Source organism: Struthio camelus, chromosome 1 (genome assembly GCF_040807025.1).
Source record: "Struthio camelus isolate bStrCam1 chromosome 1, bStrCam1.hap1, whole genome shotgun sequence".
Taxonomy (NCBI): domain Eukaryota; kingdom Metazoa; phylum Chordata; class Aves; order Struthioniformes; family Struthionidae; genus Struthio; species Struthio camelus.
The window spans coordinates 27,556,603-27,576,696 of record NC_090942.1 but is presented as its reverse complement, the minus strand read 5'-3'; the positions used below and the strand labels follow the sequence as shown (position 1 = coordinate 27,576,696).

General features: G+C 57.3%; 1 protein-coding gene across 1 annotated transcript; it reads right to left on the bottom strand.

The window, feature by feature from the left end:
• Window positions 1-16,799: 16,799 nt before the first annotated feature.
• LOC138065736 (ankyrin repeat domain-containing protein 7-like) lies at window positions 16,800-18,937 on the bottom strand (the record flags this gene model as incomplete). Its single annotated transcript, XM_068931153.1, has 5 exons — window positions 16,800-16,911; window positions 17,201-17,307; window positions 17,403-17,576; window positions 17,812-17,926; window positions 18,825-18,937. Coding segments are annotated over 5 exons (621 nt in total), but the record flags the coding sequence as incomplete, so codon positions are not given.
• Between the last annotated feature and the right edge of the window lie 1,157 nt (window positions 18,938-20,094).

Below are 20,094 nucleotides of genomic sequence, written 5' to 3'. Positions count from 1 at the left end.
AGAAGAGCAAGTGCCCAGCACTGGACAGCGGTTCCGCTTTGCCAGTCACGCTGCAGGGCAGAGAACTTCCATAACCCCTTTCCCCTTTGCAGACTGCAAGCGGATCCAACAGCCTTCCAGACCGGCGGGCTTTGCGACCTTTCCTGGCTACCAGAAGCTCTCGCCCTCCCTTCTGCCCAGACCACAGGAAGCATCGTTCTCAAAGGCAGCAAGAGGCCAGTGCCCCGCTACGAGCGAGACGTGAGGCAACCGGGCACCTTGTCAAGTTCAACAAGGGGAACCGCCAAGGGCTGCACCTGGGGACGATCGAGGCCCCTGTCTTCACACACTCGTGCTTCCAGCCCCCGCTGAGGAAAAACACACAGTCTGCATGCTGGCCCTTGGCCTGGCTGCCAGGACAGGCTGAAGGAGCAGCTGGGAAGCCAGCTGAAGGGAGCAGAGCAGAGCAGAGCTGAGCTCTCCCTTGGACAAACGGCCTCTCTGCCCTCAGGCCTGGAGCTGTCTGCATAAGTGACTTTTGGTCAGACCAGCGCGAGGCAGAAGGGCTAAGCGCCTGCCCAGGAAGAAAGCCTGGCTAGGCCTTCAAAAACATGACTTCCATCATCCGTGCTGGCTAGTGCTGAACAACTCGCAAAACGCAGGGACAAAACGCAGCCCTTGCCCGCAAATGCCGCAGCAGGCCAGACTTCCACCAGCATGCACCATTTGGCAGCAATGCAACACGTACTACTCCATAAGAGACACGAGCAGAGGGGACAGTCATATGCGCAGGGCAGGCAAAGTCAGGAAGGGGAACAGAATAAAACGGAGAGACCTACTAGATTACAACATTTATTAAATACCAAGTTGGAACACAATACTTGCAGTTAAAGACCGCACGTTATTATTATTGGCTACACCGCACTGTTGCACTCGTACAAAAACAGTGGCAAGGGTTGCTTTTCCTCACAGCCTGGTAACGCGAGTCCCTCTGTCAGGAGGTAGTAGTCTCAGGATAACCACTCTTAGCTCTCTGGAACGGGGCTGTCAAAACATCGCGGCACTCTTGCGTTGCCCTGGAAAGCGGCTCCTGGTCTACGTTTTCTGAAGATCCTTCAGTAGATGCCCAGGGAGAAGCTCCAGCCGATCCAACGTTCAGCTCAGCCATTGCTGGGGAAGGGGCGGGGCGAGAGCGGGAGGGGAGAAAATGCCCTATGTTAGTGTTGCAGTAGGAAAAGGTCCCCAAAGCAAACAAACCTTATTACTCCCAGGAGACAGGCAACTCCAGTCACAATGCAAACGGATTCAATGCCACGGATTTGTGTCCGTCCTAGCAAACGGAAAGAGCTCTAGCGCAACGGCTGGCCACTCGCTAGGAGAGTAAAGGCTACTGGGACAGAAGGAATTGCTCTCAGGGGCTACCTGCTTTGCAACAGGCCCAGTCACCGCCAAGCCACAACTCTGGAGAAACAATTATCCTGAAGAGGTGGAATTGCTCAGGGCTCGGGGGCAGGGGCTGAACGTGCGCATAGGCCGCTTTTCCTCTCTGTGATCTAAAGGCAACTGCATACGACTCTGTACGACTATTATTTGCATAAGCAGCAAGTTGCCTCGCAGAGCTCTAGGTTGGAAAGCTAGTAGAAAACAACTGTGCTTAGCACAGGAGCTTGGCAGCTTTCCAGTAGTTGTGTTCAAAATGGAGGAACCGTCCTCTTCCTTGGTAACACCGCTAACAGATCCTGACAGATTACCTTGCTCAAGTTCTTCAGCGATATTTTTGACCATTCCCGCCGCACCTGCAAGTACAGACAAGATACCCTTAAGGCCTCAGTAGCTACATTCTTGTAGCATTAGCTTCTCAAGCCAACTGCAACATGGGAATAAACACTGGAAACATCACCCCCACTACAGAGAAAGTCTTTGTCCACCAAGGCCCAGCGTTCCCATTGCTCTATGGCATTAACCGTCTCACAAAGCAATCCCCAACTCGAGAGCTTCTCCACACCCCCACTCTGTGCAAAGGCGGGAACGGATCACGGCATTTTGTGAAGAATCACGTGCTCCCTTGCCCCACTCTCGGCATGCGCTTCCCAAACCTCAGGGCACGCTGCTCACCGCGCTGTGAGGAACATGCCGTCACACGGACTGCTAATTCTGGGGCGCGCCCGGACCAGAGCTTTTGCCGAGGTTGCAGCGCTCTGAGGGTCAGCAGGCGTGTCTAGACTCCTAGATTGGGCGCGGTGGAGCTAGGAACGGATGCTCATTTTCAGCTTGAGAATAACAGGTATTCCCAATGCCTTACCTCAGCCATATGAGCTTCCACTCTCTCCGTCACAGAGGAAGCGCTGCCCACCGGGTTCGTTGCCAGAGAGTGGCTTCTGCAGGGCTCATAGCATTGCGCAGCAGCAGCAGCTTCCGCAAGCCTCTCGTTAGCGCTCTCTCACTGCAGGCGTTTTGTGAGAGCCAATTCATATTCTAAATGCCTAACTCTCTGCTGCAGTCGGCCTACCGCGGAAGCTGCAGAAGCGGCTCTTAGTTGTTCCGCTCGGTCCTGGGCGGCTGCCTGTGTCTGAAGCAGATAATGCAGTTTCAACCCCCAGGAAAGAAAAAGAGATCATTCCCCCCAGGCCCTTTCACACACCCACTTTGAAGAGCACAACCTCACCCAGGGAGCCAACTGGGCCTCCTCACTGCCCTCTACAATCAAGGGCAAAACCCAAAAGCACCCCATTACATCATCCTTTTCGTTCAGAAAGAAACCGGCTCTCTCAGCGCAACTTTTTGCTTTGCTTTGTTTTGTTTTGAATCAGAGCTAGTTCTGATTCAAGCCACCTCTGTCTCTCTAAGACACTAGTCCACTTGCAATTCTCGTCTTTCTTGGCGCTGTTACAGATTCGCCAGTGACCGAGGTGCGTAAAGAAGATTATTCACCACATCTCAGAATGCCTGAGGACAAGCATCCAACAAGCTCGCACCCTTCAGCAACCTCCTGAAGCTATAACGAGCCCATGACCCCACAGCACTGACCGGCACAAGCATAACATACCGAGAAATGACAACAGTAAAGAATGAATGACAAGCCACAAACGGACTGCGCGTACTAGCGGTAAGGGAGCTCACCTGCAGAAAGAGATTGACTTCCTGTAGTTTTTGCCTTAGCTCTTGCCCAGCCTTTTGCTCAATCTCCCTTTTATCCTCTTCTCTGTGCCTCTGATCCCTCATCTTGGCCTCTAAGCGACACCTCAGCGCAACCACCTCTTCTTCCAGCTGCCGCTTGCTCTTCCGCAGTTTGTCACGGCTCCCATGCAGCCAAGCCAACTCTTCTCGCGCACCTTTGTTTGCTTTCTCTAGCTGCCTCGACTTCCTCCGCTCTGCCTCCAGGGAGCAGCACAGCTCACGGACCTGCACACAGGGAAAGGACTCACTCACCTAAGCAGACCCAGAGGTCTAAGCGTACGCAGTTCTGTGACAATCCACCGAGCGTGTCCCTTTGTGCCGGGAGGCCTCCGCAGAACGACCGAACCAGTTGAGAGGCATTTTGCCCTGGTAAGGTAATTCGGCGGGCTCCCGACACTAAACAGGGTCGGCTGGTAGTGTAGGTGTCCCTACTCCTTAGGAATGAGTTTACTATTGTAACAGGTAAGTAACCGAGTGTAATGAACTAATGAACGGGAACGATAACAACTGTAATCATATTGACAACAATATACAATAATCACAAGGTATTCACTTGTTTACAGTGGTATACCTGAAGCTTCAGGAAAGAGGAAACAGAAATGATTATCTCTTTCTACATACACGCACACACACGCGCACACACACACACAGGTTTGAGTTTAGAAGACAATCAACAAAGAAGTGCCAGGGTTTCAGTAGGCCCCAAAGGTCAACTAAAACTCTGCCGCCGTCGTCGTCGTCTTCTCTCCGCAGAAACGCACCTTTTCCACACCTCTCACACCTATGCTTCCGATGTCCTTGCCTTTCATACTGTGGTTAGGCTTATAATGGTCCTACTTACCGGTCTTCCAGAGCACAAATTCATCTGTCAGACCTCAAAGATGCTGCCAGGGCCTCAAGCTTTCAAGCTGGGCTCTCGCCCAGAAAGGCCCAGGCTCACAAGTGCCCCGCTATCGCAACGCCTCTTCACTTCCCAAAGGATTACACAGGCTTTTTCAGGGACCATAAGAGACAGCCGTTCTTTTCAAACACGGCCACCACATAATTAACACCACAACCCAACAGCCAGGAAAAGAATCTTACAGCTTTCCAAAACAAGCACCACAACAAGCCAACCAAAGCTCACCTTTGTTCGTAATTTAGCAACTTCTCTGCCCCTTCCCGAACACGGGTCCTCCCTTTCGCCCGGGAAATTCATCTGGGACTCTCGCGCCCGCCTCTCATACGCCCTCACTTTCTTCATAGCTTTCTCCAGAAGCCTCTTCGACCTGCACAGCACATTAGCAAGTAAAGTAGGAAGCCCAAGCACAGTCCGCCTTTACGCATGCACTTCCCTAAGCACCACGCATACGGTGCGGGGCTTACTTCATTTGTACCATGGCGGACAGGCCAGGACTTCCAGAACAAGACACCAAGCCAAAACACCACACCAACCCACCCACCCACATCATTCCCCTCCCACACATCACTTGCCCAGTCAACATTTCATCTGCTCCCTTGAAGCTTCTCCCTCTGCCTGACAACAGGCACAAGACACAAGCGACTTCTTCCTGCCCTCCCGCCCTCCCTCTCTTCCCAGGACAACTGCCCTCCTGCCTGCACTTCCACCTACCTAAAACCGCACGCTCCCCTACAGAAGCCACTTGCAAGACCTAACGCAAGCCTTGAGCTCGCTCACCAACAGATACGTACTCGGAGTCTCAGGGGCAAGGTACATAACGCCTGACTCCCCGCTCATTCGACAGCTCTTACAAGTACTCAACGGCTGTACCTGTTGCATTCTTTCTGCAGTGCAACGTTTTTCTTCATTTCTTCCTCCAGGCGGGCTTCTGCGGGTTGTTTCCACTCTGCCAGCTCCTTCCCTGGCTTTCTTCCGCTCTCACGCTTTCCGGACAGGAAGAAGAAATGGCACACACGACTCACTCACGGCACCTAGAAGCACTAGGTGCGCACAGCCTTCCTCACAAAGGTGCGGCAGGACATCTCTCTCTGCTAGCCGAGGGCCGGCCCCACAACTCCAGGGGACAGAATCCCACGCAAACTGCAGCACTTCAATATTTCCACCACCCAGGCTAAGACCGAGGGACAGAAACTGGTGCCTGCCACCCCTCTCTCCCCCCACACCACCCTCCCCCCGACCCCCACTAAAGCAAAGACCACCCGCTACTAGCGAGGGGCTCACGGGGGCAAAGGTGCCACGCACACTGGAGAACACCTTCCTCAGGCCCTCCGCTAATAGCCGACGGTACTTAGGTATCCCCATCCGGGCAGAGCACAGCTTAATTTAAAGCTCCAGGGGGATCTTCAGCGACCAGCGGCGAATGGAATTCCTGGCACAGCCTGAGGAGGCCGCTTAAGACTTGGCAACGACGTGCTTGGCACCAAGGACGTTCCACAAGTTCACTTGCAGAACGCCTTTAAGGCGGCAACAGCTGAAGTGCTGCTGCCACACGGCTTAAGCACCACAACCGGTACAAAGCAGCAACCATTCACACCGGCGCACAAGTGCCGTAAGTGCCCTTACCTCAAACACTGTTAAGTAAGACTCAGCAGAGTAGCGCACAAAACCAGAAAGCCTGCGAGCGGACCAACAGCAGCCGATCGCCTGCAGCCTGCAGGGAATGATTTCCCCGAGGCTCCCCAGGAAAATCTCTTCCGAAAACGCCCCCGCATACATACACACACAACTGCGCACAGTAGCTCATGAAACAGGAAGGCTATGACTAGCTTACAGAGGCAGAGGCGTGCAGCTCTTTCTGAAGAGCTTCGAGTCTAGCTGCCTGCTGCTGCCCTGTGTCTTCCAGCCGGGCGTTTTCCAGTTCAAGTCTTGAAAAGAAACACAGGCCTCGTCATGGAAATCCACAGGAGCACCAACACTGGCACAACAGCGCCAAATCACACAGTCCAAAGCAAAAGCCTCTCCCAAAATCGTGTACTGACTTGCTGAGATGCAACAAGGCCATCCTGCTGCTATTACACCAGCCCACAAAGCAAAGCCTTGCTTCACTGTGCCACTTCCTTACCGTCCCACTCGTTCCTCCAGGTCTTTTAGGCTAACGCCTCCCAAAGAGGCTTCCAGAAGGTCTTGCAGTTGCCGGGAAGAAGCTGTCGCTTCCCTCTGTTTCTCTGCCAGGGCCGTCTTCAAATCCTGAACACAACGCTCAGCCTGAACATGCTGCTCTTCCAACGCCTGCAACTGTAAAACCACGCTAGTCAGGACCCACGCTAGTCAGCTTCGCTTTCAGACAGACGACTCCACTGCTTCGACTCTCCAAAACCACGTTGCTCCTTCCGCTTTCATACCGGCCTCTCCCATCCCCATCTCAATTTCCTACCAGCTGCCCAAACGCAGCTGCAACACCAATCCTACTCCTTCCCGTGACTCGGGACGCTCCTAGCATCCAGCTGCTCGCTCCCCCACGGGAAGCATTACTGCAAAGGCTCTCCCTTCTCCTGCTGGCACTTCCCAACTCCAGGATAACGACCACAATCACAAAGACTTCTAGTCCAACGCTGCCCACGCTGCTATACCTTATTCTTACACAAATGGTGGAAAGCCGGTCCCTACACTCCTTCCTTCAACTCCGTACTTGCGTTGGTGGCAGCGGTGGGCGTAGTGAACGGAAAGCAAGTCAGTAGCTCTGAACGTAGCTCTCTCCAAAAACAACTTGGAAGTGAATTAGCATTTCGGGATCCTAATGCTTACTAACTACAGGTTCATCCCCAGGGCCCTGCAGGAACTATAGCACTTTGCGGCACATTTGCATCATGCAGCCACAAGATGGCCAAGATGTTTTCTACAGAAAAAGCTCAGCACTAGGGCCAACCCACGGCCTTCTCCGGGCAGCTAGGTTAGGAGGTCAAGTTCCTCCTACAGTCAGGGAACAGGACAAGTCACAGCACCTGCCTGACATGCTGCTTCCCGTATACAGTGCAAAAACCCCACCTAGCAACCAGCGCTGCGTGTGCGAGCGCAAACCATGAAGAAGGATCGCACCCTTTCAAGTGCTGCCCCCCCCCAGAACACAGACTGTCACCTTCGCAGGCATTTGACCAGCTACAAAGAAGGAACCAAAGCTCTACACACACAGCCAAATATAGAGAAAGAGTACAACAGCCTCAACAGGAAAACACGCAGCACTCTCAGGGCACCCGGAGCTCACCCACTGTCACCTTCAGGTCCACCTCAAAGCTCAGGCGGGTTCGGAGAGACAACAAGCTGCTTGAGCAGCCTCCTCGTGGGTAGGTGTGACCCCCAACACACTGCTTGGCCCCTCACGCTTGAAAGGGCAGCTCCCTGACGCGCTTGGTCTGTTTGCCACCATGGGGCAGCGGCGGGAAGAAGGGAAGGCAACAGAAGGGACACCACTGCACTACTACCCTACAGCCTCAACAAGGGCTTTTCCCCATCGTTTACAGGGGAAAACCACCTCCTCACAGTCATGCAGGCCGCTACAGGCTTTGCCTACCTTGGCTTTCACCCTGGCCAGTTCCTCTTGCAACCGCAACTTGTCTCCCTGCAGCTCACCGCAGGAAACCTTTGGAACTTCAAGTGAACCTTCTGGAAGCAACTGCTTTCCAGGAGCTTCAGCAACCTCCGCCGGCAGCTCTGCGGCCATCGCCTAAGGAAAGATTGTGCCGTGAGCCTCACAAAAAGGGCACGAACATGCACTACCACCTTCTTTTCACTCACAACAGCCTTCTTCAGAGGGAGCCCAAAGATAACATACATCTAAAGTATATTTCACATCTGCCACTCTCTGCGGTCTTCCGCCTGCGCTCTTTTGGCAATAACACCTCGCTCTAGGCTAACATCTCCACAGCTCTTCAACACAGCTCCTCACCTGTCCGTCACACTGAAAATCAGTCTGTGTTGCAGCAGCCTCGCGTCCTTCACGCTCTCCTCCCTCCTTTGCAGACACCTAGGTGAGCGAGAACACAAACAAGCAGAGAGTGGTGCAAGCAATCTCCAGAAACGCTTCACCCACAAACTGCATTTCAAATGCAGGACTACCCAAGCACAACTCGGATTGTCGATCAAGCATTACCTGCAGATTCACTGCTGCTTCGGGACTTTGGCAGGCCGTCAAGGAACGCAGGCTCTGGAAGTAGAACAGCCCTTTCAGAACCCCCAACTGCGCTCCCTCCAAGCCTACACCCACTCTGCTGCTGTCCTTAGTACTTGGCTGCACCGTCCCAAACACGCTCCTTTCACTGCATAACCTGGCAAAGCAGCAGCAACCCTTCCAAGCACGCACAGAACCAGAACCTTCTCTCTTGCAGTAGGACTCTAGAAATACAACTCAAAGGCCACTTGCTGCCACTCCCAGGACATTAGCACACCCCACTTAGGCACAGTCCTCACCAAACCGCTTGCACAGAGCACAAGCGGCTCCAGGTCACAGGAACAAACCTGTGGCGCAGCCACCACAAGCGGCAACTGAGCCTCATCCCTGCTAGGGCCCACGTCCAAGGCAAGCTCCCGCGCACTTCCCCCCTCGGGCAACCCACTGCGCCCCTCACACCAAGCACCTCGGAATCCCAGGGAGAGTCGCTCTCGTCCTCCTGCTCCGCTCCTGCGGACGATGCAACACCTGCAAAGGAAGCCACAAATGACACACCACCGCTCCTTCTTTCCCTCTCCTGCTCTCCTCCAGCACGCAAGCCCTGCGCCCAGGACACACCAAACCGTTCCACTCCCCAGGAAAAACAAAGCAGCGTCATTTAAGGGCGCCTGCACCCCCAGCCGCACCACCACGCCATCGCCACTTCCTGCCGCCTTCTTGCCAGCACCACAGGCCCAAGCCCAGCAGCACAGCTCACGCCCCTACCAAGAACGCCCAACACATGCTCGGCGAGCATCCAAACAAGGCTCTGCCATGCCACAGTCGCCGACTACGCAGCTCTGACGGCATCTCCCCTCCAAACTACAGCTCCAGAGTTGGCCCTTCACAATCCCTCGGCACGCTACAGGAGCGACCCGCAAAGCACTAGCCAAACACCCTCCCACCCGCAGGAAGTCACCAAGAAACAACCCTCCTTCCCTAGCACTACCACAAAACATCTCCCTCCAGCTACGTTCCCTCCCCCCCTCCCCGCCATTGCCTGCCCAGCGCCTACCTGCCTGCTCTACCCTCTCACAGGCAGATCGCCATTTCAGTTCATTCACCCAGCCCAAAGAGCAGAGAAACAAAGCCCCTCCATGTCTAGAAACTCACCTCTCACACCAGCAGGGGCTCCTGCAGCAGCCGCCACTTGGGCACCACCAGGAGCCTCCTCTCCCTTCCTTTCCGGTGAGTCGTCCTAAAAGAGATCGGCCCGCACACTTAGAAAGAACAGAAACAAGCAGCCTCCACGAGAACGTATGTGAAGGGACGGCAATGCCGAAGCTCACAAACGCCCTGCTCCCTTCCCCTAAAGCCCCTGAGAAGCACTACCCACACTCCAGCTTCCCCTACACGGCAATACTCAGCAGCACACACATCCTTCCCCCCTCCTTTGCACCAACAAACACCGCCAGCTGCCTGCTTCTCCAACAACCTGAGGCAAACCTCCCCCTGGGCCCTCGCTTCCACTCTCCAACCCCCAACTGCGCTCCCTCCAAGCCTACACCCACTCTGCTGCTGTCCTTAGTACTTGGCTGCACCGTCCCAAACACGCTCTTTTCACTGCATAACCTGGCAAAGCAGCAGCAACCCTTCCAAGCACGCACAGAACCAGAACCTTCTCTCTTGCAGTAGGACTCTAGAAATACAACTCAAAGGCCACTTGCTGCCACTCCCAGGACATTAGCACACCCCACTTAGGCACAGTCCTCACCAAACCGCTTGCACAGAGCACAAGCGGCTCCAGGTCACAGGAACAAACCTGTGGCGCAGCCACCACAAGCGGCAACTGAGCCTCATCCCTGCTAGGGCCCACGTCCAAGGCAAGCTCCCGCGCACTTCCCCCCTCGGGCAACCCACTGCGCCCCTCACACCAAGCACCTCGGAATCCCAGGGAGAGTCGCTCTCGTCCTCCTGCTCCGCTCCTGCGGACGACGCAACACCTGCAAAGGAAGCCACAAATGACACACCACCGCTCCTTCTTTCCCTCTCCTGCTCTCCTCCAGCACGCAAGCCCTGCGCCCAGGACACACCAAACCGTTCCACTCCCCAGGAAAAACAAAGCAGCGTCATTTAAGGGCGCCTGCACCCCCAGCCGCACCACCACGCCATCGCCACTTCCTGCCGCCTTCTTGCCAGCACCACAGGCCCAAGCCCAGCAGCACAGCTCACGCCCCTACCAAGAACGCCCAACACATGCTCGGCGAGCATCCAAACAAGGCTCTGCCATGCCACAGTCGCCGACTACGCAGCTCTGACGGCATCTCCCCTCCAAACTACAGCTCCAGAGTTGGCCCTTCACAATCCCTCGGCACGCTACAGGAGCGACCCGCAAAGCACTAGCCAAACACCCTCCCACCCGCAGGAAGTCACCAAGAAACAACCCTCCTTCCCTAGCACTACCACAAAACATCTCCCTCCAGCTACGTTCCCTCCCCCCTTCCCCGCCATTGCCTGCCCAGCGCCTACCTGCCTGCTCTACCCTCTCACAGGCAGATCGCCATTTCAGTTCATTCACCCAGCCCAAAGAGCAGAGAAACAAAGCCCCTCCATGTCTAGAAACTCACCTCTCACACCAGCAGGGGCTCCTGCAGCAGCCGCCACTTGGGCACCACCAGGAGCCTCCTCTCCCTTCCTTTCCGGTGAGTCGTCCTAAAAGAGATCGGCCCGCACACTTAGAAAGAACAGAAACAAGCAGCCTCCACGAGAACGTATGTGAAGGGACGGCAATGCCGAAGCTCACAAACGCCCTGCTCCCTTCCCCTAAAGCCCCTGAGAAGCACTACCCACACTCCAGCTTCCCCTACACGGCAATACTCAGCAGCACACACATCCTTCCCCCCTCCTTTGCACCAACAAACACCGCCAGCTGCCTGCTTCTCCAACAACCTGAGGCAAACCTCCCCCTGGGCCCTCGCTTCCACTCTCCAACCCCCAACTGCGCTCCCTCCAAGCCTACACCCACTCTGCTGCTGTCCTTAGTACTTGGCTGCACCGTCCCAAACACGCTCCTTTCACTGCATAACCCGGCAAAGCAGCAGCAACCCTTCCAAGCACGCACAGAACCAGAACCTTCTCTCTTGCAGTAGGACTCTAGAAATACAACTCAAAGGCCACTTGCTGCCACTCCCAGGACATTAGCACACCCCACTTAGGCACAGTCCTCACCAAACCGCTTGCACAGAGCACAAGCGGCTCCAGGTCACAGGAACAAACCTGTGGCGCAGCCACCACAAGCGGCAACTGAGCCTCATCCCTGCTAGGGCCCACGTCCAAGGCAAGCTCCCGCGCACTTCCCCCCTCGGGCAACCCACTGCGCCCCTCACACCAAGCACCTCGGAATCCCAGGGAGAGTCGCTCTCGTCCTCCTGCTCCGCTCCTGCGGACGACGCAACACCTGCAAAGGAAGCCACAAATGACACACCACCGCTCCTTCTTTCCCTCTCCTGCTCTCCTCCAGCACGCAAGCCCTGCGCCCAGGACACACCAAACCGTTCCACTCCCCAGGAAAAACAAAGCAGCGTCATTTAAGGGCGCCTGCACCCCCAGCCGCACCACCACGCCATCGCCACTTCCTGCCGCCTTCTTGCCAGCACCACAGGCCCAAGCCCAGCAGCACAGCTCACGCCCCTACCAAGAACGCCCAACACATGCTCGGCGAGCATCCAAACAAGGCTCTGCCATGCCACAGTCGCCGACTACGCAGCTCTGACGGCATCTCCCCTCCAAACTACAGCTCCAGAGTTGGCCCTTCACAATCCCTCGGCACGCTACAGGAGCGACCCGCAAAGCACTAGCCAAACACCCTCCCACCCGCAGGAAGTCACCAAGAAACAACCCTCCTTCCCTAGCACTACCACAAAACATCTCCCTCCAGCTACGTTCCCTCCCCCCCTCCCCGCCATTGCCTGCCCAGCGCCTACCTGCCTGCTCTACCCTCTCACAGGCAGATCGCCATTTCAGTTCATTCACCCAGCCCAAAGAGCAGAGAAACAAAGCCCCTCCATGTCTAGAAACTCACCTCTCACACCAGCAGGGGCTCCTGCAGCAGCCGCCACTTGGGCACCACCAGGAGCCTCCTCTCCCTTCCTTTCCGGTGAGTCGTCCTAAAAGAGATCGGCCCGCACACTTAGAAAGAACAGAAACAAGCAGCCTCCACGAGAACGTATGTGAAGGGACGGCAATGCCGAAGCTCACAAACGCCCTGCTCCCTTCCCCTAAAGCCCCTGAGAAGCACTACCCACACTCCAGCTTCCCCTACACGGCAATACTCAGCAGCACACACATCCTTCCCCCCTCCTTTGCACCAACAAACACCGCCAGCTGCCTGCTTCTCCAACAACCTGAGGCAAACCTCCCCCTGGGCCCTCGCTTCCACTCTCCAACCCCCAACTGCGCTCCCTCCAAGCCTACACCCACTCTGCTGCTGTCCTTAGTACTTGGCTGCACCGTCCCAAACACGCTCCTTTCACTGCATAACCCGGCAAAGCAGCAGCAACCCTTCCAAGCACGCACAGAACCAGAACCTTCTCTCTTGCAGTAGGACTCTAGAAATACAACTCAAAGGCCACTTGCTGCCACTCCCAGGACATTAGCACACCCCACTTAGGCACAGTCCTCACCAAACCGCTTGCACAGAGCACAAGCGGCTCCAGGTCACAGGAACAAACCTGTGGCGCAGCCACCACAAGCGGCAACTGAGCCTCATCCCTGCTAGGGCCCACGTCCAAGGCAAGCTCCCGCGCACTTCCCCCCTCGGGCAACCCACTGCGCCCCTCACACCAAGCACCTCGGAATCCCAGGGAGAGTCGCTCTCATCCTCCTGCTCCGCTCCTGCGGACGACGCAACACCTGCAAAGGAAGCCACAAATGACACACCACCGCTCCTTCTTTCCCTCTCCTGCTCTCCTCCAGCACGCAAGCCCTGCGCCCAGGACACACCAAACCGTTCCACTCCCCAGGAAAAACAAAGCAGCGTCATTTAAGGGCGCCTGCACCCCCAGCCGCACCACCACGCCATCGCCACTTCCTGCCGCCTTCTTGCCAGCACCACAGGCCCAAGCCCAGCAGCACAGCTCACGCCCCTACCAAGAACGCCCAACACATGCTCGGCGAGCATCCAAACAAGGCTCTGCCATGCCACAGTCGCCGACTACGCAGCTCTGACGGCATCTCCCCTCCAAACTACAGCTCCAGAGTTGGCCCTTCACAATCCCTCGGCACGCTACAGGAGCGACCCGCAAAGCACTAGCCAAACACCCTCCCACCCGCAGGAAGTCACCAAGAAACAACCCTCCTTCCCTAGCACTACCACAAAACATCTCCCTCCAGCTACGTTCCCTCCCCCCTTCCCCGCCATTGCCTGCCCAGCGCCTACCTGCCTGCTCTACCCTCTCACAGGCAGATCGCCATTTCAGTTCATTCACCCAGCCCAAAGAGCAGAGAAACAAAGCCCCTCCATGTCTAGAAACTCACCTCTCACACCAGCAGGGGCTCCTGCAGCAGCCGCCACTTGGGCACCACCAGGAGCCTCCTCTCCCTTCCTTTCCGGTGAGTCGTCCTAAAAGAGATCGGCCCGCACACTTAGAAAGAACAGAAACAAGCAGCCTCCACGAGAACGTATGTGAAGGGACGGCAATGCCGAAGCTCACAAACGCCCTGCTCCCTTCCCCTAAAGCCCCTGAGAAGCACTACCCACACTCCAGCTTCCCCTACACGGCAATACTCAGCAGCACACACATCCTCCCCCCCTCCTTTGCACCAACAAACACCGCCAGCTGCCTGCTTCTCCAACAACCTGAGGCAAACCTCCCCCTGGGCCCTCGCTTCCACTCTCCAACCCCCAACTGCGCTCCCTCCAAGCCTACACCCACTCTGCTGCTGTCCTTAGTACTTGGCTGCACCGTCCCAAACACGCTCCTTTCACTGCATAACCTGGCAAAGCAGCAGCAACCCTTCCAAGCACGCACAGAACCAGAACCTTCTCTCTTGCAGTAGGACTCTAGAAATACAACTCCAAGGCCACTTGCTGCCACTCCCAGGACAGCAGCCTCTGCCCAGGCCATCCACACCTTGCCAAATACTTCTCCTCTCTCGAGCCACAGAGAAAAACCTTCTCGCTCCTCTTTTACAAGGCCTGCAGATGTCTTTATGTACACAGCAATACCTAATGTCACTAACGTCCTGCTCCCATTCCATAAAGCCCCCCGAGAAGCACTGCCCGCACACAGTCAGGCTCTGCCTTCACCTACGTTACCTTATCCAGCAGCACACACACCCTTTCCCCCTCCCTTGGGCTCACGAGACCACCAGCTGCCTGCTTCTCAAACTACCGTAGTCTCACCTCCCCCTCTTTCCTCACTTTCACTCCTCCAACCACCATCACATCTTACTATGCCACACTAGCTCTTCTCACACAACAGCTGCCACAGTCTCTGACAGGCCACTGAGACAAGGGCAACCAGGTTGCAAATAAACATGCCTGCATCTCCAGCACTACGGGGTGCGTTCCTGCACCACACTCGGCTTCTTCAGCTTCTTCATCATGGCACAGCCCCAATGCCACACACCTCAACTGAAAAACAAACCAAAACAAAACAAAAGAAACAAAAGGAAGGGGAAACAGGTGGTGTGAGATCCCATGCAAGCCCGCAATGCCATCCCCCAGGAGGAAAAAAAGACCCTCTTGAGCCACTCCCCCCGCCCCCAAGCGCTCTTGGGCAACCTGACAAGGACGAAAGAAAGGAGAGCCAGGAGATGAAGCATTGCAGCAGATCTTGAACAGCAAGTGCCCTTTTCCCCATATCAGCCTGAATTCTATCACCAAAGTTACTGGAAACAAACAGCAAGGCTTGGAGGACAAAAGAACAGGCCATCTAGAGGCTGATCAGCTTTGGGACGAGAACTCTGACTCAGGTGAAGAAAACCATGCGGTCGCTTTTCTTGTCACCTACTGCTCTTCCCACCCGCAACCGCAAGCCTGCTGCATGCTCTGCCACGGACGGCTACAAGGCTTGGAGCAAACAGCTCACCGCAGCTGAAAGACTGGCAGGCAGGAGACCGCGGGGCAGGAGAAAACCACCCTGCCTGGACACGCGCTTTTGCCCAAATCTAGACAGCTCTGCCCTGCAAACGAGTCGCTCCACGGGCAGTTCTCCTTCTGGAGGCACTTTACCTTGGCAGCTAAACTGCTTTTTTCTTCCTCAGAAGCAGGACAGCTGTCATCGCTCTCCTCTGCCTCCAACACTCTTCAAAGGCAAAGGCAAAGGCAAAGGCAAGAAGGACCGTCTCGCTCAAATCTCCCCTCTTTTTCGGCAGGTTAAGGTCGTTGGCAAAAGCTACTGTTCGAGTCTCACCTCGTGAAGTATTCGTGGGAAAAGCCACCTCTCACTGTTCAAATATTAATTGACAGGATTAATTCTTAGCATGTCGGACCTTCGACTTTCAGCAATGCAGACAAGCATGTTACACGGACAATTCTACAGGCCAGACTAGAGTGAAGCAGTCATGCCAGACAGCATGAACGAAAGCATGCCCCAAACCACCAATTTCTCCCATCCTACTCAATTCTCGCTGCCCCCCCCCACCCCCCGCAAAATAAAAAAGGACAAGAATTCCACACCACCCTTGTCTTTCCTTCGAACGTTCCAAACCTCAAACCTGCCATGGCATGAATATGCTATGTGAGCAGGCAGCGAGCAAATGCTGGTAGCGGTTGAACAGGACAAGAAGGAAACAAACTGCCGAGCTCTTCATACCACACAGGCAGAGATCGGTCTCTCTCTCGTGCTCTCTTTGCCTCTACCCCCACCCCCGCCAACCTGTGCTTCAAAATGCCAGAGACTACGCTGTATTTCCTGCTCTACCCAGCCTCCCACCCATCACCCCCAAAACCAAAAGCCAGCCTCAAAACCAAAGGACTATCCTCACGGAGGAGGATCACCAGCGCGTCTCTACTCCGTCCCTAGCAAGGGTACTCAACAGGCAAGAGGGACGGAACCCTGCCAAGCTTCAATACAAGCCACCACAAGAAAAGGCCGTAGGCATTCTCCTCCTCAGCTCCTCCACAGTTAAGCCTCCTACCTCCTCTGTCCGCAGCAGGTGTGCCCAACGCAAACGCAGCAGCTCCTGCCTCGCAACGAGTGCTAAGCACTGGCGTGCTTTCTGCGCTGCCTGCACAAGCTTCTCCCACGTTTTTCTCGGCTGCGCGGTCTGCCAGCTGTTCACTAACACTAGGGAGGTGCGGAAAGAAAGGGAACACTGTCACTATAATCAACTACATCCTTGCATAACACCACTTACCAAACAAGACGATTTGCGGGGGAAGCTTTCCTCAACTCCCCAACTCACACTTGACACAGGGAACGCTACGTCCCGGAAGATTCCACTGAGCCCACCTTCAACAAAGGTCTCCACGCATCATTAAACCTTGCGCCTCTTACCAAACACGTCCGCACACCAACACGGACATTCGGACCGCTTAGCGACTCTCACCGTGACCTAAAGCACTTACCCAGTGTGTCCAGACCTCCTAGCATAAGCCTCCGCTGTCCATCCAAGAACGTCTTTCTGGCAAAGGTCAGCACCATAGCCAAGAAGAACTTCTATCATGCTCACGTCCCCGGCAGAGGCGGCAAGCATCAGAGGGGTCCTAAAGCAGCCACAAGACGAGACAAAAGCTATCAGGAGACACCGACGTTTCACTGGCGTTCCTTTCATCCCTATTTGCTCCCAAAACAATTACACCTCCCCCTTTCCTACAGCCAGGAGGAAAGCAAAGCCAACCACACGGAAGCCCACGAGAACTCGGGTTGCAAGGGGCCGCAGCACGTCCCTGGGCCAAACGTCTCCCCCGCTAAGCACCCTCGGCTACCCGGCCAGACCAGGCAAACTTCACCAATGCTCAGGAGACCCACGCCCCGTTTTGACAAACCCTTCACCTTTCCGACTGATCTCGAGCGTGCACGTCGGCTCCTTTGCTAAGCAGGAACTCCACCATCTCTACGTGATGCGCGGACACGGCCAGAGAAAGGGGCGTGTATCCCATCTGAAAGCATAACGCCCCTCTCCAGTTAGAAAAACACAGAGAAGCAAAGCAACTTTTTCTTCTCAGGAGCGGCCTGACCCAAATTCCACGCTTACCTTATTCTGCGCATCAAGATGGGCGTTGTGCGCCAGTAACTGCCCTGCTAGGCAGGTGTTAGGAGCAAGGGCAGCCAGGTGAAGGGCAGTGTTGCCGTTAGCATCCGCAAGGTTAGCGTCGGCGCCATGCGCTAGCAGAATGGCGACGCAGCCTTCGTGCTGGCACTGCACTGCCTGCCAACCACACGGGAAACAAGGAAACGTTGCCAGCAATTACGCTTCCCTCTGGCAGAATTCCCACAGCTTGCCGACCTCGGACAACAATAACGCGCCCAAACATTAGGCAACGCACGCCTAGCCAGCGCCCAGCGCACCACAAGCTCCACCCAGACCTACCTCCAGAATCACCCAAGAGCTCGATCGCTCGGGGCGCAATTTAGAAGCCCTGCCTACCGCAGCACCCACGTACCTTCATCAGTGGCGATCTCTTGAAGTTGTCACGAGGATTTAGCTTGCACTTCCTCTCTACTAAGTACAAGACAACCTCCGCATGTCCGTTAGCGCAAGCCAGATGCAGAGGTGTCCTAAAAATTGAGCATGTTACCTTAGCGCAGGCCAGACAGCTGAAGAGACCGCGCCTGCCCATGTCACGCGGGTGACCGCTGCACACCCAAAGCCCGAGACGCCGGGGCTAGGAAAAAGCCCCTCCCCGCCCCAGCCCCAGCCCCAGCCCCAGCCCCAGCCCCAGCCCCAGCCCCCACTTAGGAAGACAACGTTGCCTCAGCTCCGCGCTCCCTTCCCTGCGCGTGCATCCCTGCGCCCAGGCCCCCCATTTCTCCCAGCCAGCCTCCGGCTTCCGCTCTGCAACTGCTGCCCTCCGCCCCGGCACCTCCTCCCTGCCTCCAACACCACTACGCACGCAGCCCAGCAAGCAAGAGCAAGGCTTGCGCACCTCCAGCCTACGGCAAGGCAACCTCCACCTGCTGCCAGGACCACTCACGCCACAGCAGCAGGCCGCAGGCCCAGCACGTGCCTTTTATAACACCAGAACATCCCCTCGCTGCTGGCCTTGCCGGGAAGTCGCGCCCTCTGGCCTCTTCCCGGCCTTACTGCTGCAGCAAGCACCAGCACGCGCTCGCTCCCAAGGGCCCTCCACAACACCTACCAAACCCGACAGCAGAAACCTTCCCCCTCGACCCTGTCACGCTCCCAGCAACAAAGTCCCGCTCCGGCCTGGCCACACACGCAACCGGCCTCCGAGCCCCGAGCCCACCCCGCGCGCGCAAGGCCGACTGCCCTCCCGCACTCCCTCGCCAGCCCAAGCAAACGGCCCTGCCTTCCCGGCACAAAGGCGCTCCTGCCAGCTGCACGCCAGCTCCAACCCACCAGCCGCCGCCCCCGCCGGCACCGACGCAGCAGCCCGGCCCTCGCCGCCGCCCCCCCCACCCCCCGCGCCGCCCCGGCCCCCCCGCCGCCCCTCACCGCTTCGCCTTGTCCCGCCCGTCGAGGCCGACTCTCGGCAGCCACCGCCGCCGCCGCACCCGCGCCAGGTCGCCGCTGGCGGCCGCGCGGTGCAGCTTGCCCAGCTCCTTCTCCCGGAGCTCGTAGGCAGCGCCGACGCAGCGCAGGGGCGCGCTGCCGCCGCACGCCCACCGCGACCGCGACCGCGACCGCGACGGCGACGGCGAAGGCGGCTGCCCCTGGCCCTGGCCGAAGAGCCCCAAGAGCCTCTTCATGCTGCGGCGGGCACGCGGGCGGCGGACAGCCCCGAGCAGGGGCCGCGGCCCGGGCCAGCTGCTGCGGGGCTGAGTCCCGGCGAGCTCGGAGCCCCCGGGCCGGGGGCAGAGGCGCCGGCCGAGGACAGCGACGCAGCGACGCTGGCAGCGAGGCACACGGCCGCAACAGCACCGAGGACCACCGGCTCCGGAGGCGGTGGCGGGCGCGCCGCGCATGCGCAACAGCCGCGGCGAGGGCGCGGGGGGGGGCGTCACAGGGCAGCGGGGTGACGCGCCGAGGGGCGGGGCTGTGCAGCGAGGGGGCGGGGCTGCGGCCGGGGCGGGCCCGGGGCGGGGCGGGGGGGGGCGCTGCCGCCTCCTTCGCGGCGCTGCCGGGCCGGGCCGGGGGGCGGCGGCGGCGGCGGCGGGTGGCTGCGGCCGGCCGAAGGACGTCTTTGTTGGGGGTCCCTCCCCGGCGGCCCCCAGCTCCAGCTCTTACTCTGCTGTGCCGTCATTTCCCTGAAGAATTCATGCTGCTGCTGCTCCAGGTGCGGGACACTGTGCTCCTCGCAAACCTGCGCTCCCACTGTTTCCCTAAGGGCGCGGGCGTCGCGAGCGCTTGGCCGAGCTCGCAGGGCTGAAGTAGCTCGTTGCGCCTGAAGAGACGGCGACTGCTTAGGTTGAGCCCCGCAGCTGGCTGCTCTGGCTGCTGCCCGGCCAGGCCGCGAGCGTGCCGGTCCTTCTGGGCTCCCAGCTCTGCGCCTGCGCCGTAGGAAGCCCAAGTGCCGGAGGGAGCCAAATTGGCCGCGAGTCGCGACTCTCACCGAGGTGAGCGACTCTCACCGAAAGCGGATCGCTCCAGCTGTTAGCAGAGACCACAGCGAGAGGCTGGAGGGCGATTGCTCCCTTTGGCAGAAAGTTATTATCAAAACGATTAAAATGTGGTTACGATTTCTTTCTCTAACCATTGCTGACTCCTTGCTGCCCACCTGCACCCCCAGGCCTTCCTCTGCCCAGCTGCTTTCCTGGCAGTAGCC